The 27973-nt window shown below is 31.2% G+C and overlaps 1 protein-coding gene across 7 annotated transcripts in view; it reads left to right on the top strand.

Moving 5' to 3' along the window:
- Window positions 1-27973, top strand: part of LOC144847921 (dystrophin-like) — a 210941-nt gene that overhangs the window by 107852 nt on the left and 75116 nt on the right. For all 7 annotated transcript variants that reach the window (XM_078704507.1, XM_078704509.1, XM_078704508.1 and 4 more), the window contains exons 35-40: window positions 5730-6122; window positions 15975-16147; window positions 17658-17808; window positions 22782-22957; window positions 23423-23573; window positions 24548-24697. In XM_078704507.1, the coding sequence (XP_078560633.1) occupies window positions 5730-6122; window positions 15975-16147; window positions 17658-17808; window positions 22782-22957; window positions 23423-23573; window positions 24548-24697 (1194 nt within the window). The remainder of the gene's footprint in view (window positions 1-5729; window positions 6123-15974; window positions 16148-17657; window positions 17809-22781; window positions 22958-23422; window positions 23574-24547; window positions 24698-27973) is intronic.

Here is a 27973-nt window from a genome sequence, read left to right on the forward strand (position 1 = left end):
AAGTAACAGCATTATAGATAGTAAAAGAGATGTTTTTAATCTCGCCCAGCAGTTGCCGTTACTCATTAGCTCCAGGGCTTGGTGTCCTTAATCAGCCCTGTATGTCGGCCGAGTTAGCCCACAAGTTTGGAATGCTTTACAAAGCCAGAGACTTAACATTTTTAGCATGACTGTTTTATCTAAAAGCAAAAGTAAAGCAGTAAAGTTATTTGTGAAATTTATCCTATTAGATCCCAATGACCTATCATTGAGGAGAATTATCTTCGAATAATATAATCTGCTTGTCTTAGTGAACAGCTGAGCTTAGTTCATCTCTACGGAGATTGTACTAAACGATGATGACGTCATAGCGACTGAGGAGGACGGTAGAGCCTGGAATAGTGGGACCACATGAAGAGAAAAGTAGAATGGATGATTGAAAGATATAAGATGATGATATGGTAGATGTATATTATTCAGAATCAAGATGTTGTATAAGACTCTTCACTCATCCTATGTTTAATTGATTGTTTTCAGTTTTTCCAGTCACATAAACACTTTCAACTGTTTGATTTATTTGTTGGAGATTTTTTAATTAAGTGTTGAGTTATTGATGGCTAGTCTAGGTTACTTTGATATTATACCTCCAAAGTTTACTCACAAAAGTGTTATGTTACAAATCTGGGATAATTATCAACCTTTTGTAATGACACCGTGAAATGAAAGTAATCAGTTTTTGCTATCGCAGGATTGGAAATTAACGCTTGAAATCCGGTGATTACAAACAGGAAAAGTGAACCTTTACTTTGCATTTCATTTGTTCTGGTGATTCGAAGACTTCATCTTCTTAAAGAAAACGTGCATTCGTTCATGTGAACAGGAAGTGATGTCATGTCGCTTATTAACTTCCAATTGTTTTCATTTGTTAATCAGGAAGTTATTCAGCGTGTCAAAAACTGTTCCAGAACTTCATAAAATTTGAATTATCTTGGATTATTATTAATCGGGATTTCTTTTTCGATTTATTTTTGGAAAATAAGCGACTTCGATATTTGTAGTATATAAAGGCTTTTTGGATTGACGATCGGATCATAATAATTCTTTTAGAACATTACTTTATAGTCAGCTACAACAAGATATATTTGAAATTGTTTGATGTCTGTCAAACAAAAGAGCTGGATTTGACTTTCTTTGGGCTGCCAAAACTCGCAATCAAGAAGTGGCCAAACAGAGATATTTTTTCTCGTTAAACATTGGAGATAAATCTTAATATTACAAAAATATGTTGTAATGTTTGCTGCGGGAATGCATTATTGTTTAATCTAATTATTTTCATTATGCTGGTACAACGGTTTGAAAAAGCAATTCATTGAGTACTCTTGTCTTGGGATTACCTATGCAAATTGGAATTATTCAAAATATTTTTAGATTGTTTGTGGACAAGCTGTAGCTGATTTGATTTGAAAAATTGTGATCGACCAATGATAAACAGTTAACTTGTTGTTGTATGCAAATATTATCGGTGCTCGTTTTAATCGCTGACTTTAATTCTTTGGTTAGCAATTGACTTTGTCCGCTGTGAATTTACCTTTATCGTTCTAAAATCACACCTAATGCGTGCAGACAGCCGCTGCATACTCATACCGAACTTTCCTTAACGACCAAATTGAACCGTTTAGGGAAATCTATAATTCGCCGCCAAAAGCAGAATTCCATTAACTTGTTCTGTCATTTTTTTTGTCTGGCCCATAAATGACTATTAAGAAAAATCTGGTATTAGCTACGAGCTTCGTTTTACATCATAAAAGCATTCTTTTCACCTGAGATCTACATGTTCAATACCGTACCTGTTTTTAAAACGTTTTATCAGAATACTAAGTATTATACTTTGTGAAAAGATTAAATGTTTATGAATATTCATAGTACTTGACATGAATATTTAATATCTCTTACCGGTATCTATTTATATTTCATTATATTCAAGAATAGAATTACATTTTTCTACGCAATATTTCTTTCTAAAAAAATGTAGTGTCCTTGTAATGTCATAAAAAGACTCTGAAATCAAAGTATATTTCAAATTTTAATCAAACACAAACAACTATTATTTTTGATTGATTTCACTAAACGACACAAATTGAAAATGAAATCACAAAGAATGACACATTCGTCACATATAAAAGAATATACGTTACAACCAATGTAGAATCAAGCTTTTGTTTACATAAATGAACATACATTATTCAAAACGGTATTCGTTTTTCTGTGTATGCAAGATATATATATACGCTTTTGCAAGTTTTCTCTGTGAAGAATGCTGCCGCCGATAATGATGATCATTTTAGCGTATCTTTTACTGTTTTGTTCCGCGTTTCTTATTCTGTGGATTAACGCCTGTATCAAGGAACATCATACGGTATGAATTTTTTTTTCAATAGTGTGGGTATGGACCTATAAATTATAGGTCCATGGTGTGAGTGAAACCATAAAAAGAATTATCTGTCTTTTCACATGATCTGACTCTGGCAAGTGGAATCGCATGAAATCTTTTCACGGCGCTCCTTGTGGCTATGCATGTCTCTTACTCGATGTGTGTAACCATGTGACATGTCATGAAAATATTTCTTAAATATATGAGGCTTGATTGTTCAGATAATTAAGGTTTGTAAGGCCATTAATATATTGATATATGATAAAAACAATCATATTTCGAGTTCAGCCTATTTTCAAGAATACTTTGCAAACTAAAGAGTGATGGGGGAGGGGGGTGGGGGGTATGATGGGGTTGGCTTTTTTCCAAGATGGACTTCTTTTCATGGTTTCACGGTATGTTTCTACACATACATCATCTCTCATTACCAACTTGTGTCTTTGTATTTTAACCCCTTCCCAGTGACTTTTTCACAGAAGAAACTCCAATTAATTAGAAATTGATATCTCTACACACATACTGAATACATCACCTTGCAATTGCATCATATTTTTTATCGCCAACATCAAGACTCGTAACTATAAATCCATCAGTTTTCGCATTTGCATTTTGAACCCTTCCACTGTGATTCATACACTAATAAAACACAAATTGATTACAGCTATCTGTACTGTAAATTTGATTAACGAGGTAGATGAGAAAAGTAAGCTTGAATTTATCCTCTTATTTTATGTTATCTTTCATTCAAATTAAATATGGTATGTGTTGAATTCCTTTGCAATAACCAATTTTAAATTTTCCAAAGAGATTGTTATTTATTTTAATCACAAACATTCTTTCATGCCAATGCATGTTTAATTAATGTTTTAATATTATGTTGTCAAAACAAGGTTTGTTTTAATTAACAAACCAGATTTAATTTGGTTACAATGTAAATATGTACTCTCCTACAATTTGATTACCACTTTTCATACACTTGTATCGCTTTCAGCCTCATTTACTTTATTGCGTAGCAGAGGGGAGTAGATAGATAAATGGAAAAGCTTGATTACATACTATAGTGTGTTTCTACTGAATAACATGGAAAACTGTAAGATAACCATTATGCTGCCTTTGATGAAAATATTATTGTCCAATCAAATGTCGTCATGATTAGTAAGAGCAATAATATTGTTCTTATTGACGTCATTTGATTTTTAAAATTATTATTTTTATAATAGACAGCATAAATGGTTATCCTATAGTTCTAGAATAAAACTTTTCTAATTTTGTTGTTTTATGTATCGATTTATCGTTGTTCATTATTGTTCACACTATAACAAGACTTAATGATGCTCATGAAAGAATTCTCAAAATGTTATTAACCGAGTAGCATCCGAATATTGTGTCAAGTTAAATACGTGGTAGAAGATCTATTTACGAAGCAGTGTATCAATTGACCGTCAAGGGTTCTTGACCACTAACCACTTAGTACGTTAAGCTTACGTTAATTATGATGTTGTATTCCTTTACGTAAACTTGATACACTTTTTAATTAAATCAAAAGGAAGATGTGGATTGGCTAACAACTACTCTGTGGAAACAGAAACAATAACGAAATTTAAACAATGTATACTGCCTAGGTCTCCTTTTGCCTGAACAGCTAAGGTTGAAGTTTCATGCACGACTGCTTTTATTTAGTGCCCTCTAGAATACCTTTATGCTGTACACAAAATTAGCTTAAAAAAAAATATAGCAACATCCCTGGTTTCCAATTGATGCTGTGCTTAGGCACTGCAATATAACAATATTGTTTTTAAATCTAATGAATTGATTTATCATTTGAAAAAATGTTGCACCGATAAATGAAGCTCCGGCCTATACCTATATAAAGAGGAGTCTGTGCTGTTATCAACAATAATTTGTACACAAAATTAGCTTAAAAAAGAGTAATAAATAGACCAACATCCTTTAGGCACTGCAATACTATATAACAATATTGTTTTTAATGTCTAATGAATTGATCTATCATATGGAAAAATAATAATGTTGCACTGATTAATGAAGCTCCTATACCAATGAGTCCATGCTGTTATCAACAATAATTTGATAACCAACCCATGTTATTTCGTCTCTTAATACATCTTCACCTATTTAATGAAACCGCTTACCTATTAAAGATGACATACTTAAGATGCCTAACACCAAGAACTGCTGTTAATATTCATTTATCTATAGTAATCGTCTGTGACATCATAAGGCAGTTGTTACCTAGCAAAACATATGGCCTAGCTGGGCAGGGAGGCAAGATAAATAAAGCAGCATAATTGAAAAAAGGGGCGGTGATTGATGCATTTAACTGGGTATAGATTAGATCGTGTTGACAGGCCTAGCGTATGCTGAATTAATTTCCTTAACCACTTCAATAAAACTATTTGTCAACATATATTTTGATTAGATTATTTTGTAGGCAAAAAGGCCCTGTTTTTAGTACACAATGTAGTAAATGGATGGATAATGGATTCATTTAGATAATTCTATTGTTTTAATGGAATATAGTGCATTATGGGTAAAATATACCCATTACCATGCTCCACCAGTGATGCATTATGGGATTTGATTATATTTCAGCTGTTTATTACATTATTTTAGATGCACAATATATATTTTCCCAAATTCACAATTTATTTGTTGTGCTATTGATGTTTTTCATATTGTTCTCGCTTTTTTTATGGCACCTATCTATTTTCATTTTCTTCTCAGTGAATAATGTATGTAAACTCATCTTAACCAGTCACTTTTTGTTTGAAATTTGAGAATGAGTGTGCATTAAAAGTTAATTTGTTGTGGCACAACCTCAACGTTAATAAAATAATTTTGTATTAAATGCAGATTCTTATATATTTGGTAATTTGAAACTGAATATTAGTTTAACCATGGTTTAACAAAGCCAGAATGTTAAATGTGAAGGTATATGCAGAATTTTAACAAATGATGTTACTATTTCCTACTGTCTAGAAATTATAAACTAAGATATGCTAAAATAATATATATAAATGGTATTTTATGCTATTTTTAAAGTTATTACTGTTTAAGAACATTGCTAATATTTGTTTTCTATACTGAATTGTAATTAAGGATGTCAAAATTATTATACAAAGTTTTATGTGTGTATGATTCCCTCTAACAACCTTGCTGATGAATTGTACAAACAGGTTAAATTGTAGTTACTGCAGTTAAATAAAAGTATTTTAATATTCATATTCAGTTGATATAATCTGTAAGAGTTGAACAACTTTCCCCAACAGAGACTTAAATATTTACAATTTATTATTTGTAGGCATTAGAAGATGAGATGGAAAAGAGGCGACGAGAGCTTGAAAGGCTAAATTCACAGGGTAACCACCTTGGGATGCAGGGAGCAAAGCCAATCATAGAGCCTGCCATGGTAACCATAAACCGACGATGGTTAGAAGTTGAATCTCAGTTTCAACAGTACAAACGGCCAATCACGGAGGACGTAATCATCGAGGAGTCCGTAGAAGCCGTGCATACGTCTTTCACGTTTGATGAACAGTGGGATGAAAAACCGGAGGACGAAGATGTGAAACAGTTTGAAACTCAACTGGAATCTTTAGAAACAAAAGTTGCGGAAATTCAGAAGGATTTGGAGTTGGACTTGGCAAATGAACTACCTTTTGAGAATATAGAACAAAAAGAAGAAAAGTGCAAGGTAAGATTACTGCTTATTATTATTTTATTTTGTATACAATATTCATCCCTACTTCTCCGTCCCTCCCTTTTGTTAATTTGCTATATGTGAACGGTATTCCCTGCAAGTTTCTCTGCCTTTACATAAAGACTATAAAAAAACATAGTATTGTTTGAATTTAAAGGTGCACTTGAATGGAACAATCTTACTGCTTTACATTCATTCTCCCACAACTCTACAATCGTTTAAACATAAACTTGTACACAATTTAAATATTTTAAATTATGTTTGTATTTTTTTAATGTGCACGACCCCGTACAACAAGCATGAGTTGATCTGGGCCTCTGTCATTAGGTTTAACTGAATTGTCATAATTTGGTATGAACTAATTATCACTTTACCACACAAATTGTAACTTAATTGCTACTAACTTACATACTACTATTATAAAAATGGAATGTTTCAGCACATGTAACTCATCATCTTAAAATGGTTGCTTTACCGACTATTTAGCCCAACAAGACCTCCGCCTAGCAGTTAGGATTATATCCGTCATCATGACATCTTGAAAGATGTATGACACAACTCAATAGGTTAATGATGTTGGTTCGGGCATTATTTCATCATTTATCCATCAAAATCTATTTTCGACCTGCTGTCGAATTCAACTCAATTTTCAAGTGACCTCACTACAATAGTAGGAAAATTCGCATCTCATGGTTGCCAAGCACCCGGCCATGAAATCGTGGTAGCATATTGCTCGCTGAATTCTCCTGTCAGTTGTATTCAGCACAAGTAATATTCCTTTGATTGTTTCACGCAAGAACGAGCCGCACTCTGGCCGATGTGTACACATGATGTGATATAGTTGGTTTAAGTATTCTGACAGATTTCATTGCCATTGATTTCTGTTTTAGCTTCGGGGCACTCCAGTTTTTTAAGTCGTTAGGAATTTTAAGTTATATCTGTGTAAAGGTTTTATATATTGAACAGTCTTCATTTAAACTGGTTGTCTTTTGCTCATTGGGTCGACTTTAAAACTTTGTAAGGAACGTGATTTACAGTTTTCACAAGGTAGGTCATTGTTTGTTAGACAATGAATTGTTTGTTTTTTTAGACTGGTGTATAGGTGTGAAATATCAAAGGGTAGTATACCATATCAATTCCAAGTCACAGTAGTACAGTGCAAAGTTGTACAAAATTCACTATTTAACATACATAAAAATAAAGGAGGATATATACCACAGAAAATAACAGCTATTTCAGAAAGAAATGTGTTAAAATGAGACTTTATATATCTATATACAATTCTGAGATAGGCGTACACAATGCAAACACTTTTGTAGAAATAACTAACCAGTATTTCATACTACTACAGGTACTAACATATAACATACCACCTTAGCTATTTTCGATATTCCAAGAAATGTAGATTTGATAACATTCGATATTAACCATATTGTTCCATATTTATCTCTTAGTAGAATGTCAACAAAATGAATGGTTTTCCATCACAGTCTCTCAATTTCGGCACTAGGTTCTTACAAACCCACATGCTTAAACTTAAAGTAGATTTGCTTGTACTGTATTACACTTCCATATTCGCCGTAGTAGCATCTTCCTCTAGTAATTATAATTATTTGACTTTTCATCATGTATTCAGTATTTATTTATATTTATTTACAATTTAAGTTGTTATAACTCTTTATATTTAAATCAAAATGTCTTTGTACTATGCAAATTAACACCAAACACTATAAACCATTAAAGCAAAATGCAGACAAGCGTACAAACCAATCAACATTGTGAGAGCATCTGTGACTTACTCACATTAAATGAATTCTATGAAGTATCTTTATATGATTCTTTGAAATATATGGTTCTTTGAAATAATTATAAAAACGTCAAAATAAAAGCTAATCTCCCAGCTTGTCAGAGCGCTAAATTAGTTGACGCCTTTAATGTTTATGGCTTCAGTAATTTTATCAATGGCCTAATTCTTGACGTTCACAAAAAGTGATTTTTAAAGATGTTTTGTTTGGCTACAGTAAGTCTATTCATAATTTACTCAAATACAAATAAAATCAATGAGCCATTCAGTAAACACAGTTGAGCTAACTTTAGTAAAACCTTAAGGGGGTTTCCTTTTAACTCTAACACTGATTGAGGTATTGTCCATACTATATGCTGTTGAAATCAAAGCAAACTTCTTAAACAGTATGAAATATATTTGGCTGAATAATACTGTTAATTCAGCTAATACACAATATCAGAAAATAATACCTTGGTTACGATACAAGCGTACTTCTTTTGGTTACTAAATTACGTTTTAATATTATGAGGTTCGAAATTTAGTAAGCATGTATGCTGGGTTGTAAAGGGGGTTGGTCGATTGGTTGAAAAGGGATAATGTTCTGTTTTATAAAAATATTCCAGCTTATAGTAGTATACAAGCAGTGGTGAGTTCTCGTACTAGCCTATTTAATTGATTACAACCTACACTTACATGGATCAATTGTCCTGAAAGTTTGAATACAAATTTCTTTTTAATGATTTTATTAATACAAGTGTGGTTCATCAAAAAATAACAATTTTTCTACAATAATTGATAATAGCAAGTGTACTTGATAAAGCGCATGCCTAAAAGCTTGATAGCACTATCCATTGAAGTAAGTAAGAAGTAGAACAAGTTATGCTTAAAGATTGATGAGGAGTTGATTTTGAGAAGCTGTCTGAAAATCTACCGCACTGATGAAACATGAATTTACAATCAACTGCAATTCCCACATTGTTTTGTTTTTAGTATAATCCACCAATGCCTACTATAGTATAATTGGCTGATCTATCAGTCCACTGTTGGACACACCCCTCCTCTCAAGTATTCACCTTTGTTACATCATTTAGAGGCATTCGGTCGACATCTACTGAATGACCAGACCCTAATCTTTCTGAAAGATGTACTGGGTTCTTTGAAGTGCACAATTAGCCAGACAGATGCGTTCATTACACCTCCATTCTATCATGCCACTTATGGACATATCCTCCCTCCCAAGTATTCCACCTTTGTTACATCATTTAGAGGCATTTGGTCTACATCTACTCAAAGATCAGACCCTACTTGAAAACTTCACTTAAAGTGCACATGCTAGAGATGGACATAGCCTCCTCCCAAGTGTTCCACCTTTGTAAAAGAAGACTTGTTCTACTACCAGATAATTTTTGAAATTATTATCTCGTTTCTTTTCTTCACATTAGTTTAATAAACACACCTAGTATATGACAGTTTTGAAGACTGAAAATTTACATTTAACTAGTTTGCATGTTCATATATTAGTATTGACGGGCATTAAGTTGCTTGTTTAGCCATTTATTGGATTAGCTTGTATGACTAACTGGAGTAGATCCGATTAAGAAGCTATGATTGTAATGTCAGATTACTACTATGTTTTCCCTCAAGACTTTTCGTTTTCATTGATTTCTTAGTTTAGTTCATAATGCTATTAATCATTTTCAAGAAAGTAATGGAATGAGGCAATGACCATGTGTCTATGTTCTCTAAATATTGAATATAAATGGCTTTTAAACCATACAATAGATTGAAGTGACACGTTACCCATGGCGATCCTGTAGAGGATGACATTCAACCTAAATTAGGGAAAGTTTCAAGTGTGATAATACTCTAAATAATACTCTGTTTTGTGTTATTAATACAAAACACCAACAAAATATTAGATTTATTAAGGTCTATTTCTACACTATCAAACTTTATGTGACAAAAAAAAATGTGATGTGCCCATGGACATGATGATTTCATATAACTACCATATTTGGGCATATCACTACCATATTTAGCCAGAGACAAACACATAACCGCTCGCCATTCTGGCGGAGGTAATAACGATAAAATAAAGATAAAATTAAAATTTATATTTTAGCAGTTTAAACTAATTACACCTTTAACCCCTGGGACACTTTGGTTTATTTCCAAACTACATCTCATTAGTAAAACATGGATCATAAACTCCACCAAGGTCAACTATAAAATATAAGGTATGTAAATCAATATCCATAGAATCTTACCTATAGGTGGCAGCATACTGGATACATTGACAAATTATAATTTGATTTGATTAATAATATTTTCTTTCACAACAATTATAAGAAATACCTTACCATCAACTTGGATATGAAGCATCAGTAAAGCACATTAACATTTGAAAGGACAGGCTCAAGATGAATTCTTTAACTTCTCCTATAGTTTCTTTTAAGATGTTGTTTGCACTTTCTTTTCTTTGAGTTCTTTTTGTTTAGTTTAAGAGGTGAATGATTTATAATTGTATAATTAATTTGAAACCAAAACCTTTTAAATAATATTGAACATACAAATTGATTGAAGAGTTATTGGCTTAAAGATAATAAATTAATATAGCCTTGTGTGTTGTTGACACTTTTTATTAGTACGTTGCTTTAGTGTATATTATATTATGATCCGGTTGTACTAACACTATTAAACAATTGCCAAACTCATCGGTTTCCCATTGCACTTGTGTTTAAGTGGTGTATTACCGTTGAAATAACCCCCCTGGGTTAAGCTTGTAATTAGCTTTCATGCAAGGAAGAAGAAAATTAATATACATATGTGAAGACTGCCACCAAGAGTTTGTTGATCATTTTACAGAATGTTGTTACCACACATTATTGATAGCTTGATAATAAAGGTGGGAAGATAGGGGGAAAGAGAGGGAAGGAGAATGTGTGAGATAGAAGGAGAGATAAAGAAGGAAAACTTGGATTTTATATTTATCTTTTAAAATAAAACTACTTCGTATTGGATATATTTAATTGCTTCTCGAAATTATGGATGATTTCCGATGTTATAGTCCTGAAGTATGGGTAAGTTATAGATGTATAGATATTTTATTTTATAATATACTTTTTGATCTATAATTCATATAATCTAGAATCTTTTTATTTTTATATAAACCTACCTAGTGGCAAGACACACTGTCTGTGCTTTTTGCAAACCATTTCCGTGGATCCTCTTGTGGTTACAAAGTGGACCCTAAAATATTGCCATCGTATCACTGCAACAATGCAATTATTGATAGATAGATTAAGCGTGTAAGTGGGCATGATTTTCACTGATCATGGAACAATATTTATTAAATATCAACTCCAAAACATGATATAAGTTATTTGTTTTTAACGTACAGTAAAATAATAGCGATATTAGCATATGCTGTTCTCAAAAACTGTTAAAAAAATGCTTTCAAGCCATTTGATAGTTCAAAATGACATTTTCCAATTTTATTATAGATATTAATATCATCCAGTTCTCCAGTACTTAAAGCATTGTGTGACTGTAAAGACTCATCAGTATAATTTATTTGTAATGGTCAAATGTGAATTGTAGCATTCTGCCTCACTACCTGATACGTTGTGGTTTGGTTAGTGTAAAGAGTCGCTAAACATTTATGAGTCCATGATGCATTACGTAGTTCTACGGTAGTAATTGGCCGAGTTGAGGCTTAAAAGCAGCCGTTATTCTCTGTAATACCTGCATGCACATTCATTATTTCTTTCACATCACTTAACAAAACAAAAACATAATATGAACAATTTGCTTTTTACATGGCACCTTATCTTAATGGAACCTTTTTACTTCAAAATTGTATATAATTTACTGCTAGTGTGCTAGTTCTAGAGATGTTTTACCATCTTTACCTAATATGCAAAGCTTTTAATATATTCTTTAAGGTACATATGTATGTATTTATGTTACGTACAAAGTAAGAGAATAAATTAATGGTTTAGTTCCAAACTGTTGACTGTGTAAATCTTATGAACTTGATACAAAGCAACACCTTTAACTAGAATTAAAATATGAAACCAGGTTTACAAATTTGTTAATTTGATGAAATACAAAATTGGGAACCACTTGAAAATAGCCTGGATTATATGTTGTAAATTAAACTTTGAAATATAATCAAAATTATATTGAAAGAAACAAATTGTTTCATTTACAGAATTATTTATAACTAACATTTTGAAATCATTTTTTTTTCAGTATAACATTCAATTATAAGAGCTATAAACTTTTCAGAAACCCTCATAGAATCATTTTTAAAATCAATTGCGTAAATCACAACATTAAAACTAAAAGCAAACCACCCAAGTATAAAAATAGTATGAACAAATATAAACAAAAAGCAAAAAAAACACCCAACCCAACGTACATATAGCATGCATTTATGTTTGAATAAAATAAAAATGTAAATATTGCAAAATTACATAATATATACATGACATTAAAATTTTATGACAAAATAGAAAAAAAGAAAAGCTCTACAACAAAGCTGTAATATAGATCATGCAAAACTATTTGTGCCAAGTCCTAAGAAATGTTATTACTTTCCCAAAAAAAAAAGGAAAAAAAAAAGCTTTTTGTCCAATCTCAAAGTTCCCAATTTCTAGAGAAGTACTGTATAAATTAAGCTATGACAGTTACTTTGGAAATAATTTTAATAAGAAAATCTTGAATGGTTGACTGTAAAGTGTAACTAAATATTTGATATAAAAAAAAAAAAAATTAATCTTAATAAAATTTGTAATAAAATATATTTTACTTTTTGACCTTTACCGTATTAAACTATTACAAGATAAAAATCTCTATAAATGTAAATTCATTGGTAAAACTTGATGAAGACAGATTTTTATTACGTGATTCGCACTTAAATTGCGTAATATTAGCACCAAGATGATTGGCTTCTGTCGATGTGTCATGCAGAACACTACATTTCTCTCATTTTGTTTTTCATTTTCGTAACTTATTTAAATTTTTTTACCACGTTTTTACAATTTGAATTGTTGCTTTTCAGTGTTCACAAACCAAATGCCTTTGAAGGTTATTTGAGAAACATTTTAAAAATTCATTTAGAGTTTCTCTGATTTTGTATCCTTTTGTATAAAAAACATAATTTAATTTGTTAAGGCTATACATCAATCAAATATTAATATAAAAGAATTAAATATTATTTATGAACCGATACATACAGATATTTCTGCAATAAATGTACACATTTTTAAATGAAGAAAATATAGTCTCCTTCTCAACCTAATTTAAGTTAATAAAAGAATGTTAGTGCACTGTTAAATTGAGATAATCCACACATTTTTCAGTACAACAAACAAAAGAAAACACATTTAACAGCTAGCAATGCAATTTTTTGCTATTTATATCTTTTTTTTAACCAGCAAAATGAATATCCTGATTAATTTGGACAGAATTGGAACAATCGATATGCAAAAATTGAATTCAATAATACTTCATTGCAAACTGTTACAACCCTTAAGCCATCAGTCGGTTTAGGGTGACTAAAACATCGCTTGTTGACATACTTGCATGTTTTGCAAATTATAGTCACTTTCAGAATGTTTAAAGCAATGTCTAATGCATGTGAAAAGGTGCTGGAAAGCATTGAAAAGGACACGGAAGGAATGGAAAAAGACACTAGAAGGCATGGAAAAGGACACAGGAAGGCATGGAAAAGGACACGGGAAGGCATGGAAAAGGACACAGGAAGGCATGGAAAAGACACTGGAAGACATGGAAAAGGACATGTGAAGGCATGGAAAAGGACACAGGAAGGCATGGAAAAGACACTGGAAGATATGGAAAAGGACATGTGAAGGCATCGAAAAGGACATAGGAAGGCATGGAAAAGACACTGGAAGATATGGAAAAGGACATGTGAAGGCATCGAAAAGGACACAGGAAGGCATGGACAAAAAACACTGGCAGGCATGGAAAAAGACACTGGCAGGCATCGGAAAGGACATTGGCAGGCATGGAAAAAAGACACTAGCAGGCATGGAAAAAGACACTGGCAGGCATGGAAAAAGACACGGGAAGGCTTAGAAACTAAACTAATTTTACACCTACAATAGGAATTGCCAGGCATACTTTATGTACATAATCTTTAAAAAATATTGACAAATATTTTATGGGCTTGAGTTTCTTTTGGCAAGCTATATTTTTTTCAAATTTAACGATCGGTGCAAAAAACAGTGTTCATGACATATGATCCTGTGAATATTAGTGACAGTGATCATAATGTACTGCAGAATCGTGGATATATAAAGCAGTTATGATAGGCTATGAACGTAACAGACATGTGTTCCTATAAAGAGAACTTTGATTTCAGATAATTGAAATAAACGATTGCGATCATTTGTCTTCTTTAAGCATTCCAATCCAATTTATTAGACAGTACTATGCATGACTTTAGATCTAGTATACTCTTGATGTGTTCATATAACCTTTAATCTGCTCAATTACACCAATGGATCAATAATGTTACATATCATTTCCTATTCGGACTGCTCATTTTCTGAATTTTACAAATTTAAGATGAAAATTAAATTGTTACATAAATTGAAGGCAGTGTAATTCATACCGTAGCTAGGGAAATTAACTTCTGTAGTAGTTATTAGTAGATGAATTTAAATTTAATAGTCTTTGATACTTAGAGGTTGAGGTAGAAATATAACCTTTCTCACTTTCTACAGACTTCATTATGAAATGATTGGCCTCTCCTCATCTTCATTCTTTTCAAATAAATTTCTAACAAAATATATATCAAAAGAATGAGCAATCTGGAATTTTTTCTATACAGTATTACTAATTTTTAGTTTAGTTTCCCAAGGATGGCTCATACGTCTAATACCAAATCAAAGCCTTTGCTCTCCTTTTCCTCCTGATAAATGTACCTGTTACTTGTACCATTCGGGCTAGGCCATCTTTAAAATGTATTAAAATATGTATTTGCTTTAGACCAATTCCTCTGAAATGGTCTAACACAATTCAATCAACAAGCATTCAGATATGTAATGTATTTAAGTTGCAAAAGTCAAAGATACCTGTCCATAATTTTTATAAAAGTTCTTCTAAATAAATCAATTATAAATAGCTATCACAGAGAATACATTTATACAAACTGTTTTAATACTTTTGATACAAATCAATTTGTATAGATCACATGGTCTCTCTTAAATAACAAATTATTCTATTCTGCTGCGAGCAAATAACCGATTAATATTACCTCATGAATAAATTGTCCCCTGTTTGATTTAATCATTTAAAATAGAATTGCCGATTTTACATTATGGGGAAATCATTTGATTTTTTCCATTTTAAATTTTGTGAGTAATTCTAGTTCTCACTGTTAACAATCTGATATGTCTGAAATCACTTTATATAGATTTTTTCTCAAAATAAGGAGTTTTGAGAAAATTTGGGAATTAAAAAAAATGTGAAGTTCCTTAACTTTCAGTAACACACTTTTTGGTCTATGAGGTATGAATGCTACTAGGCTAATGATCTGAAAGTGATAAGTTTCAAATCCCAGCCAAGAACAACTTATTTTTGTACTCAAGTATTCTTAAGTGTACCAAGTGTACAGTACAACTTACGTCAGAGTTTCCACGCATTTGCTCAAATCTATCAAAAGCACTTCGACTTTGTAGTTATTGACAATATGAACATATTTCCATTAAAATAAAAAAGAATATTATAAATTATTATTTATTACTAGCTTCTAGTAATTAAATTCATTAATTTATCTCCTAATTTGATAGGATTTGTTGTTCTAATTAGATCTTTATTCTTTTTGTACAGTTATGAATTAATTTATTTAACTTTTTATGTTTTTTTTTTATATTGTTGCTGCAAGCACAATTATATTGATTGCTTTTGCATCCCCTTTTCCTCAATTGCCATTTTAAAATAAATTATGACTTTGAAAGTTTAGCCAAACACTCGTTATACTTTAATAATACCAGTTTTCTTAAAATAATGATTTTGTTATTTTGTAGGCGATAAAAGAAGCTCTTGATACACTGACAGCCAACGTTGAGGGCGTAAGTGCAGAACAGCATGCTGTACTCTGTAGAACAACAGCCGAACAAAAGAAACGATTAGAAGCCAATATGGAACGAATGAAAGGAAAACTAAACCAGGTTGAAAAGGAATATAAAGACAGGGAAAGGTAAATACTGATAAGGGGACTCTTTGTTGGATCCTGAAGGTGTCTCCTTAATATAGTTTTTACCCTATTTCCTAGAATAATGTACAAATATATGTTTTGTGTTTAATTAAAATATTATTAATCAAAATGCAAATTACTGTGGGTATCAGTGGCTAGATCACAATGGAGAAAGTACAAACGAATAAGAAAAAACCTAAATTAAAATGAGTTAAATAGCCATAAAGAAATTGCAGAGCTTTTGGCTAATAATAATAATAATTGATATAAAATGAAATAAATAATATCCTAGACAACCAATGTCCATTTTTTCCACGATTGTTTCTCAAAAACTTGTTGCCATTATGGCTTAAGAAATTAGAGTTATCCAGTGGTGTGTCAGCAAGAGAGCGCATCATAAACATGTTTGATTCCTCAACTCCTATAACATACAACATATATAATGACATTTTAAAACAATACTGCATGCAGCAGTGATCATAATTTGCTAATCTGTAGAATTGTCTCACTTCATCTATTCACAATTATTTTCACTAAATAAATATACCTTGAATAATAAATCGTTATATAGTATAAAATACTTTTTTTTTAGAAATAATCAATTTCATTGCACATAAGGAAAACAGACCTGTATTAATGACACATGTTGGAGTTTTTTTTTAGCTAAGGTTGACTTTACAATTTGAATGTTTCTTTATTAAATGAATAAAAAATATATTTGTCATATGAAGCTGGCACTGTTATTAAAATCAATAAAATACTATTAAAATGCTGTCACTGATAAATGGTCATCTATAAACATGATAGCTTTTAAGTTACACTCGATCATTAGATTATGTTTGCAATATTTTCCGATAGATTAAAATGTTTTGATCGTCTCTTAAATCTATATTTTGCCTGCCCGTCTAAACTGAAATCCAATGGATTATTGAACCTCTAGTCGCCAGTGCATTTGTCATTCAATTAGCAAATCAAATGATCGGATGACACATTGATTGTCAAGTCTTTAGATGGGTCATACAATGTGTCAACGAGACCTGACAGATTTTTGTTGTAAATTAATTTGCTTCATTTAAAATGTACTTGTTTTGATACATCTGTAGTAAAGCTGCATATGGTGTAGACTATGTATAACTGATTATTTTTGTAAAGGATATTTATGTTCAGTTACCATACCATCAACATAATTTTATTAAAACCAGCTTCATACAGTTCAAATGAAGCAGACATTCTTGATTCCCCAAAACGTGTATTTGTTTATATATAGTACTGTTCACTTATGAGATGAGAGGATTGTTGACCAATAGAAAGACCAACTTTTTAGCATATATATTTGGTTTGATATTTGGTGCCTTCTAATTTGTCTCAATTTTGTAATTTATTTAATAAGCTGTTTAAAATATATTGCACAGAAATTTTTTTTAAGGTAAATACAAATAGAACCAAAATTCATACAATTCTAGTACGTATAATCTTTGAACATTATTTTAAAATATTTGTTATTTTATTTTAGCAATTTTGAGGTAAATATCATACAGTGGCGTCAGCTCCATTCTGATTTACGGAATCTCGCCACATGGTTGACAGAGGCAGAAACGATCATCAAGCAATGCAAGACATCTGACGGCCAACCTATACACACCGAAACCAAAAACAATGAACCAGTAAGTGCAGAACAACATAAGCTTATTTAAAGCTCTGTCAAACATTATGAGACAAAAAAATGTGATCTTCCCATATATGGACACGATGATGTCTTATCACTACCATATTTGGGCACATCACACTTTTTTTGTCAAACTAGTTTGATAGTGTAGAAAGGGCTTAAGAATAATAATAGAATGCTATAGTTTTCACTTAAAAAAAAAAATTAGGACATAAATGCACTAGGTAATGCCCTTATTTATTTTAAACTTAAGGTAATGAGCTGTTATTTAGGAGCTCATTGTACCAAGCCTCAGCATTATGTGGTAGAGTGGCCAGTTCCTTTTCACACTACCTCCTAGTATTTTTAAATCGGCTACATGTACTGGAAGTCTTTATACAATTGTCTTTTCATACCTTTTTAAGTTATATCTTAAATAATATTTTTGAGTAGATAAAATATATATATTTTGAGGAGTCCCTGCCCTGTTTACGTCACTTTGTTGTCACCTAGTTAACCATTTAGTCCTAAGTCTAAGGCAGCTTTGTGTGTTAGACAAATGGTGACACAACGACTGTACTGTTTTATGTGTATAAAATCCAGATTTCATTCTATTTCCTAATTCGTAATTTTCAATTAATTACACACCTGTTTTAAGGTAATATTAAATTACAGTATTGTCTGCAAGTCATAAGCATAATTGAAATATTTGATAGTTGTAGAAAATTGATATCTACATATAACCATTTCATTAATATGTAGAAGATATGATTATAAAGAAATTGATATATTTTGTACAATGTATTATGTACATGAGTTTTATATTTCTTGTCTTTCTTGCTTTAGCACAAGTTGTACATTTACTGTTATATTTGAATTTAAAAAAAACAGAAATTGTAGGAGCTTTTGGTACAGGCATTTAGAGAAGCTCTCCTTTGGGATACCTGATTCAGGGGACATCCCTATAAGGGGACACCTATATTAAGGGGAAACTTTCCTGTAAAACGAACAAGTAATAAATATATTTTAATATTACAGTGAATTTCTATTCAGCAGACGCCCTACCTTGTAGCATTCTGTAAGGTGTTCTATTGTACATTGTATCATTCTATAATGAAATCATAGAAAAAATATATATACATTTGAAATTCTCTATCTTAATAAAATGCAAATGTAATATAATTTGAATGGAAATAATGTAGAAACAAGCTGTAGGCCTACAGTAAACACAAAACACACATTTTTTAAGCCTTCACAAAACAAAATATTGATTGTTTACAATGAAGTACCTTACAAAAAATGCATCTAGTTTGAGTTGTAGAAAAGTTTTAAATGTTGACTATTGGGAAAACATAAAAACATTTTTAAAAAAGATTTGAACTTTTCTAAAAATACAACTGTATTTCATACATAAAGAGATACAATTTTCATAGAATCATAATGCTTGTAAATATCATTTATAAATATTTCATGACAGGCAAATTATCGTAATGATTCACAATCGATTGAATTATTCAATGGACTAGAAGGAATTTGTTTTCACATGGGACCGTCTTTTAATAACAGTATATAGACAAATCTTACCTGCCTAGAAGTTAGCGGACACGAATACAACAATGTTGATGTTGCTTAGTCTATAAATACTAATTACTTTTTTAGGCATTTGAAATTTATTTGATTTATTTATACCATGGTTAAATCTTACCTGAGATAAAAATAATAGGATAATTTATTGTGGCATTTTTTCTTCCATCTACAGGACATTGTGGTATCTCAATGTTTATGTCGAGTTGAATATTTCATGAGTTGAATAATTGACTTCTATTAAATGAGGCAGTTATGTGTTTTATAATCACACTGTTTTAAAGTGAACTTTTATTCAATTAATACACTGCTTAAAGTTCCATCTTGAGTTGATGTTTTTGATAACCAAGTAGAAAGGCAATTTACATTACACCGCATTGTAGAAAATTGAAAAAAAAAATAATAATGTAATATCATGAATACTGTATATGTTCACATGTTTATGGAAAGCCAAGTTTCCCATAACTTTGGTAAAATTAATTAGTTCCTATGTTGAACTTGATGTCTTTTATAGCACATCACAATGAGCAACTTGATTTTAAATATAATTTGTTACGATTATTTTAGCGATTTTTTGAAACAGAAAATACATCTTTAAAGATGAACTTGTTATTATAATAATGATTGATAGATATATACATTAGTAATGATGCACTTGAAACGGCAGCGTGATCATCTTAACCAGGATCATGTGGTAACGCTACATTATGTGCATCAAAGTGAACGATGATGCCCTTTAAAGAATAAGATCAAATCATGTAAGAGTGTTCTTGAACGATGTTATGATTCCATACAATTTTGCCATTAGCAGTAATATTGATGTAACTACATGTACTTTACATCATGAAGTTACTTAAACCTTACTAGATGGTAAGTTTAGTATCTTACAAGTCGTAAACAGACAGAAATATAGTTTTAATATATTTAACGTTAAGTCCATTAAATTATGCTTGGAAATATGATTTCATTAAAATTTATCTCAGGAATGACTCTCTATTTAGTATTTAGTAGATTATTATTTTAATAAACTAAACAATAGACATCATAGAATGAGTGCTGAATAAATAATACCGTATCACAAACAAATACCCCAGGCAGTACTTTTAAAAAATAAATAGAAGAAAACAATAATTCCTGGATCTTTTCTGAAAATGACTACACTGCAACCTACAGGAATTCGTTACTAGTCGATAGAATTACTGGATTCTAATTTATTATAGTGTTTACAACACAGTCACACCTTCTATCATAAACCAAGTCTACTTGGACCTTCTACATGCAAATAGCGCCCTCATAATTAGTGGAGGCTACAGGCTCTAGTATATCAATGCAGATCTTATTTAAATAAGGTTCATTTTAATGTTTTGATAGTCAACATTAATACGTAATCATGTTCAATGATAGGTGAAATTATTCATTTAAAATTAATCTGTTTGCTTTTTCTTCATATTACTTTTGAGTGGTTAAAAATTAAGAACATTACTTATTATTTATGCAATATTTTCTTAGAAGAAATTTAGTTTATTGCAATTGCCTGAAGAAGTGTGTAATTGTCGGTATAAATAACTCATCTGTAGAAATAATTATTTGAATAAATTGATTCTTGCAATGCATTAAATATAGTCGATATTAATAAAAATGTTCTGCAAAAATGTTAAAAGAGTGTAGGTCAGAGAGGCAGATTTACATAATTATGAATCCAGGTGTGTTTTTGCTTAAATCGAATCATAGAGAGGTCTCACTAACTATTGGTTGTTTGAACAATCTTGATATGTCTAGTTTTATCTGTAAATGAATAATATAAATATAATAAACTTTCAAACCAATGTACTGCCCTTCATTCAATAACAGAAGTGCCAAAAAAAATCATTTTTACTATTGGTTGTTTGACCACGAGTCTAGTGTTAATGTTCAGTATCTTAAATTCCATACACCTTTACAAAAAGTAATCAATAACCTAATAAGATTTGCCTTTTTCGCATATAAAAAGATCTCGAACAAATTATTTTGCTGTTACTACTGCTTAAATTATATAATATGTATTATTTTCTATTATTGTACTTGGGCCAGTGGCCTACAGTACATACTGTTAAATAAATGAATAAAAAGATTATATAAACATTCAAATCATGTAGCACCTTCAATTAAAGAAATGGCAAAAGAGATCACTAACTATATTGGTTGTTGGACCAGTCTAGTATAAAAATTGATAACATTCAAATCAATTCACCACCCTTTGTTGATGTTTCCTATTAAATCCTAAGTTTGATATTTCATTGCTGTAGTATAAAGATCGTTATTCTTAATCTTTATTTGAACTTTACAAGTTTATCAATTAGTACATTCTGGATGATTTCACAGAATAGGAAGTGTTACACCGCAAATGACCCAGAAATCTGATGAAATAGTTTTATGTAACACATTTATATTAGACTGTCTCTATTTCTGGTTTAATTCTGCATCTGTGTAAACAATAGTATTGAAACGTAAGAGTAATCTAAATGAACGTCAATATCGTATGAATTAAAAGAATTTACCTAAAACCAACCCGCGAGTGATTCGCTAATTGAACCTGGAGTCTTGTAAACCGCCTTAATACTGAGAACGTTTCTAAATCTGTGTTTTACAACTGCCAAAAGTGTCAACAATACAATAATATCGAATCGCATTTCTTGAGAAATTTCACTCTAGTCTATTGATTTTCTATCCATTAAGACAATCAACGAGATTGACAAGTTCTTAAAGCCTGTTTGATGCACGAGGCAGGTCATAGAGCTCGTACAAGCCGATCATGTTTGGACGTGAAGTGTAGTTATGCTAGCATGAAATTGAATTTTAAAATTTAATCTAATTACTTACTATGACCGAGTTATAATCATTGTACATTGAATAGAGCACATATGTCCACAAATTACACTATTAAATTAATGATGGATTTAGAGACAAGTTTGTGTTAAACATTCTCATGATGTGGTGTACATGACTTGTAAATCTATATTGCACTCTTTGTCAATAGATTTGTTTTGTGTATATAGAGATATTAAGCATTAACTAGAGTGTTAACTCCAATTAATTTTATAAAACTGAACTGAATATTTAAAAAAATAAATGTCATTTTTCATCTTTTTTTTGTATACTTTGATTTTTTGTTGTTGAAAGTTTCTCTTCTGATTGCTTCTCTTTGCTGTCACCTAGTGTAGACTCTAGTAGTTTAATATCTCTATTTGCTGAAATCAATGTAGTATTAATATTATTATTATTAAGGAAGATTAGATTGATTTGCATAACAAATTTATTTAAATACTGTAGATAAATTTATGTAAAATATGGAATACTGTGTGCTATAAAATAATATAATAATATTTTATCAACCATAAATTTGTTATTTTATAATTGTTATTTTGCCAGGTGCTTGAAGATGGCATTGCAAGACACCAACAGACAGTCACCAGCTTGAACCACACTGGAACTCTTGTGATCCAAGGATCTCCTGCAGTGGATGGGAACATGCTGCAAGAGAAGCTTGATAACTTGAATGTCCGCTGGAGGGTGGTTTGTGCTGAAGTTGCCTCATGGAAAGAGAGGTAAGAGTGCATTGATGATCTGACTTGAGTATAAGCCCACCACTCTTGTACTTGAGTATAACTTTACTCTATTGAACTAGCTCACCTCTCTTGAATGTATAGCTCACATTCTTGAGTATAGTATTACTTTTACTAATACTAGAGTATATCAACCAAGTTGATAGACTAGTTAGTAGAAGTTAAGCTGTGAACTTCTTGACAAATATGAGTTTGCTGAGGTTCGTGAACTCAACAAATCAATAACAGTCTTTGTAGTCATGTGATCCTACAGATGGATTTCAGTGTAGACAGGCACCGCATATTTTTCCAAAAGGTGGCAGGGTTTGCAAACAAAAGCTTGAAAAAGTCTGCTAGAGGTAGGCTTTGGATGTTTCTAATTTTATTTTAAATCGCATGATTTTGTTTTACTTTATAAAATCTTAAAACCAAAAAAAATAACGTAGAATGTTTGTTCTTCGTGCAAAGGTTTGAAGAAACTTCAAATAAAATAGATGAATATCAAGAAGAACTGATGGAGATCGTCCATTTCACAGAAGAGGTTGGGCGACTTGCTGCTTCTCCTGTTCCCATTCCTGGCAACATCAGTGCACTTCAGGATAAGTTACAAGTAGCAAAGGTACTTCCATCATCATTTTTATTTATCATCATCATCACGTTTACTATCAATTGTCGTCATTATTAGTCATCATTATTTGTCATCAATTTAATATCAATTATTATTATCATCATAATCAACATCATCATCACCTTTACTACATTATCAGCTCTTACTTGCTCATCTTATATTAACATGTAAGTATTTATTATTTTATTTTTTTTTTATCTTTATTATTTTGTATATTGTTTTTTTTTTTTTTTCAATTTATGCATTTTGCGATTTGTAATCAGATGTCTCTTGAGAGTTAAAAGGATGAACCAATTACTGCAGCTTTCTCTTCCGCTTCAACAATCTTACAAGGATATCATGAAATAATAACATAACATAAATCATTATTCACATTCATGTTTTTTCTTTCTTTTTTTTCATTCAAAATTATATGTTGATATTTATTGGTTAACTATTATTTTTTAAATGAGAAGATGAGATAGGAATATTGTATATTGTATGTACAGTTTATAGTTGTACAATACAAAGTCAAGTCAAGTACCTTAAAAATTACAGTTCTACTCATTTATCAGTCAATAGTGCATTAAATGTCTATCCAGCGTCTTTGAATTACTTACTATATTTAGAGTATATATTTGAAGAAGAGAAAGTAATGGAGTCTTTCTGTAATTATTAATATCAGAGTTTCATTTCTATTTCTGATTATCAGTCATCAATATTAGGTAGGCGTTATTATTGAGTTATCAGAATAATCGCATCCGTCAACTCAGAACTAATACTACAGGATGTAATATGTGCTAAAGTACTAATTATTACAATTAAGAATTGTTTATTAGTATTTGTTCGGTCCAGAAATAAGTTTGATATATGTATTTGACCCCGATTGCTTAAACCATAAATTTGTCTTTCTTGTCAGTTTACAAATGAATAAATAGTTTGTTCGTTTGCGACTTAATAATTCATAATCTGCTTCCTGTTGATAGGAACGCGAGGAAGCACTGAACAGGCGACAAGAACAGTGTTTGCGATTGCAACAAAATGGACAGAAACTTCTTCTATCTGGTGCTGTAGCAGAAGATCAAGCCGAAAATATTAGGAAAGATTTAGTGACTTTGACCGAGAACTGGCAGAAGGTAGGTTTCCTTTCTTTTATACGCATCCAACAGCGACCAACTCACCAATTACAGGATAGATAAACTATTATAATTTATCATGCTTATAAAAATAAGTATCATTTGAGGCTAGGGATTGGAGTTGAAAGAGTCGTGAGTTAATACACTGACAGTAGGACAGGATTGAACTCTGGACCTTGGGATTGGAAGACAAGCATATTAACAGCTACACAACACACTATGTGTTTGTATTTTTGTTTTTATTCTTCTTGTTGATGAAAAATGGTATAGTATTATATAGAAAAAATGTTGGATTGTTCTTAAAGAGAAAAATTCTTGTTTTCAAACTGTTTTTCATTTTGAAGCAGTCTAATCTGGTTTTACTATCAACTAATCTTAAATATTTCGGTTTTTATTGGATTTTTTTTAGGCTTATTGTTAAAAATAATTGGTTCTCATTACTGATTACATTGTGATAACCCTTTGAATTTGTGCCCTCCATTGCGACTATTACAATATTATTGATTGAAAATGGAAAGCTAAATGTCACCGACAAAAGGCTAAGAATGATAGTCTGACCCTTTGGATTTAGCGCCCTCGATTGTGGCTATCAATCAGAGCTCTTTTGCTTCACTTGGTTCTAATGTGATAATCACTTTTAATTCGCTTGTGCTACATCTGCGCAAAGAAAAATGGTACTAATACCTTTCCATGGCAGCCAGTTAAAGTGTTTTTTGTTAATTGTTTATACACAGACCTTGTGTATCTCTGCAATTTCTTTCTGCCTATTTTACTTTATCATTTTGATTTTAGATTTTTGCTTATTCTATTTGTATCTCGATTGAGATCCAACCACTGATACCCACAGCATTGTCTTTATTGTGTTTGCCTTTGAATAAATACAGTATACACACATACACTTTAACATGACCAAGAAAAGTCCCACTCCATTTATGCTAAATTCTTACTCAATGGTCAATCTAATCTGTTAAACTGTGTATAATACCTAATTTTCACCAAATTTACTTAATCTCAATCTTAGATGATATATAAAATCCATCTTTTAAGTTTGAAAGAATGAACCAGTAGTTTCTTGAATAAAAGTTTTAAACAATGAACGAAAACCAACTAAAATTAATTGTCAACATTTTCTGAGATTAAGAATTAATCATGTTCAGTAATTAGCATTTCCATTCATTGTCGACACTTTGTAGCAACATACAGCCTGGAGCTAAGGAAGTCTTGTATTTATGTCATTGAAGGATATTAATAAATCCATAATAGGAACTTTTTGTTAGTTTATTAGTACCTGTTCCTTTAGGCGTGATTTTCTGTTTTATGGAAGGACGTGTTATTTAGTATCTTGGAAATGTAGATGGTGCTTGTGAATAAAGTTGTGGATGAAAGAGATATGTTTACATTTTTAAACATGGTATGTATATCTGGTATTGCGTGACTTTCTTCATTGACATTGTGACTTATTTTAAAGAATGTAATATAAAGCAGTCCAGTCTGGTTTGAACTTGAGTGCAAGTCCTACCGACTTTATACCAGACATTAACAATAATGTAGAAAGTCCTTCTGTGCTTTGACACACCAGGTTTGAGGCTGAACCCCAGTTACTGTATCTTGAATAGGAGTATTATAATATGTCACTAAAGTAGAGCTGCAGATCATCATCATCAATGGAGTTGAATTGTCTGCTAGTATTGGCAAGAGTGTCTTGCATTTTGAACAAGCAAAGCTTACTTGAAATTAGAAACTCAGAGAGACTGGAACAAGGTACTTGACTGGAGTGGTTGCCAAGGTTTTAGTCTTGATGGTTCTATATACTGTTCTTGTGAGTTTGTGGATAAGTGCTTGAGGAAATGCTGACAGCCTAGAAGGTTGTATATCTTTACAGAGTATTCATTCTTTGGAAAAACAGAGATTAATTTCCTCCTTTTATTAAACAAATTACATGAAAATGTACTTTGTATCATGGCATCCTGACTATATACCCTTACAAGAATGACAGATTAGGACATTTTGACAGCTTTTACCTAGTATTTTTCATTACATCAACTATTATATTGAATTTTATGTGAAAAAAATCTAAGCCCAAACTTTGATTACATAAGCTTGCTGTGCTAGAATTTCCCAGGAGAGGTATTCATTTTTATAGTATTGACAGTATTTCAGATTCGAATAAGTCTAGACAAGTCTAGCCTAAGGACTGCAGACATCTAACAGCTTAGACTAATATATCTAAGGATAAAATGCTACTAGCTATCAAACTTTGATTCGGTTGTATTATAATTACAGTAACTAATATTCAGAATGTACATCATCAAATCAATCAAATCCTGTACTTGACGTATTTAACAAGCTACATTATACCAAATGTAGTTTTGCTATATGTCTGCAGAATCACCCAGCCTATATTTGTTCCATCCAGTTAAAGTAGGGAACATCTCCTTGTTGTTGTCTATCCAGTTCATTTTCCCTCAATCTAAAAACACTTTGCTAAAGGTGTTGTTTAGGGTGCGAGCACCAACAATTACTGGTACTGGTACTGGTTCAAATAACTGTCTCACAGAGACATCTGGTAGCCATTGACTTAAAGTTGGCATTTGGATGTGTTACTTTTAAATGTAGGCCTACAGTATGAGAGTGACTACTACCAAATTACACAGTCTCAAAACAACTTATAAAACAGTTCATATATACAGTTAAAACATTGCTGGGAATTATAAATTTCTGTTGAAGCAGGCTCTAATGAAGTTGCATCTAGTAAGTTGACTTTGTTGTACAACTCTATCAAGTACTGATGGTATCTTCCGACCTCTTCGTTTACTTTGGGTTGTGTGAAAAGTAAGAATTTTTGTAGGATCTTCATTTTCTTTTCTAATTACATGTCCGATCCAGTTGAATTGTTGCTTGTAGACATATTCTTCTAGCGGTTGACAGCCAGTAATTTTGTAGAGATCGTCATTATCAATTACGTAACGCCAGTCTATATAGTTTTCATCTGTTTCTTCATCTGAGGATATGTCTACATGGTTTGGTGGGCAGACTCAACAATTAAAATTATTGTTGCTCAAGCTTATTCCCTCAGCTTATGTTATACATCTAGATATATTATACATCTAGATATATTATACATCTAGATATATTATACATCTAGATATATTATACATCTAGATATATTATACATCTAGATATATTATACATCTAGATTTCTTAACTTAAACGAAAACAGCACAAAAGTCGAACCAACCACCATTAAGGGACCATTGAATATGGTTGCACCAATCA

This window comes from Antedon bifida, chromosome 7 (assembly GCF_963402885.1).
Source record: "Antedon bifida chromosome 7, ecAntBifi1.1, whole genome shotgun sequence".
Lineage (NCBI taxonomy): Eukaryota > Metazoa > Echinodermata > Crinoidea > Comatulida > Antedonidae > Antedon > Antedon bifida.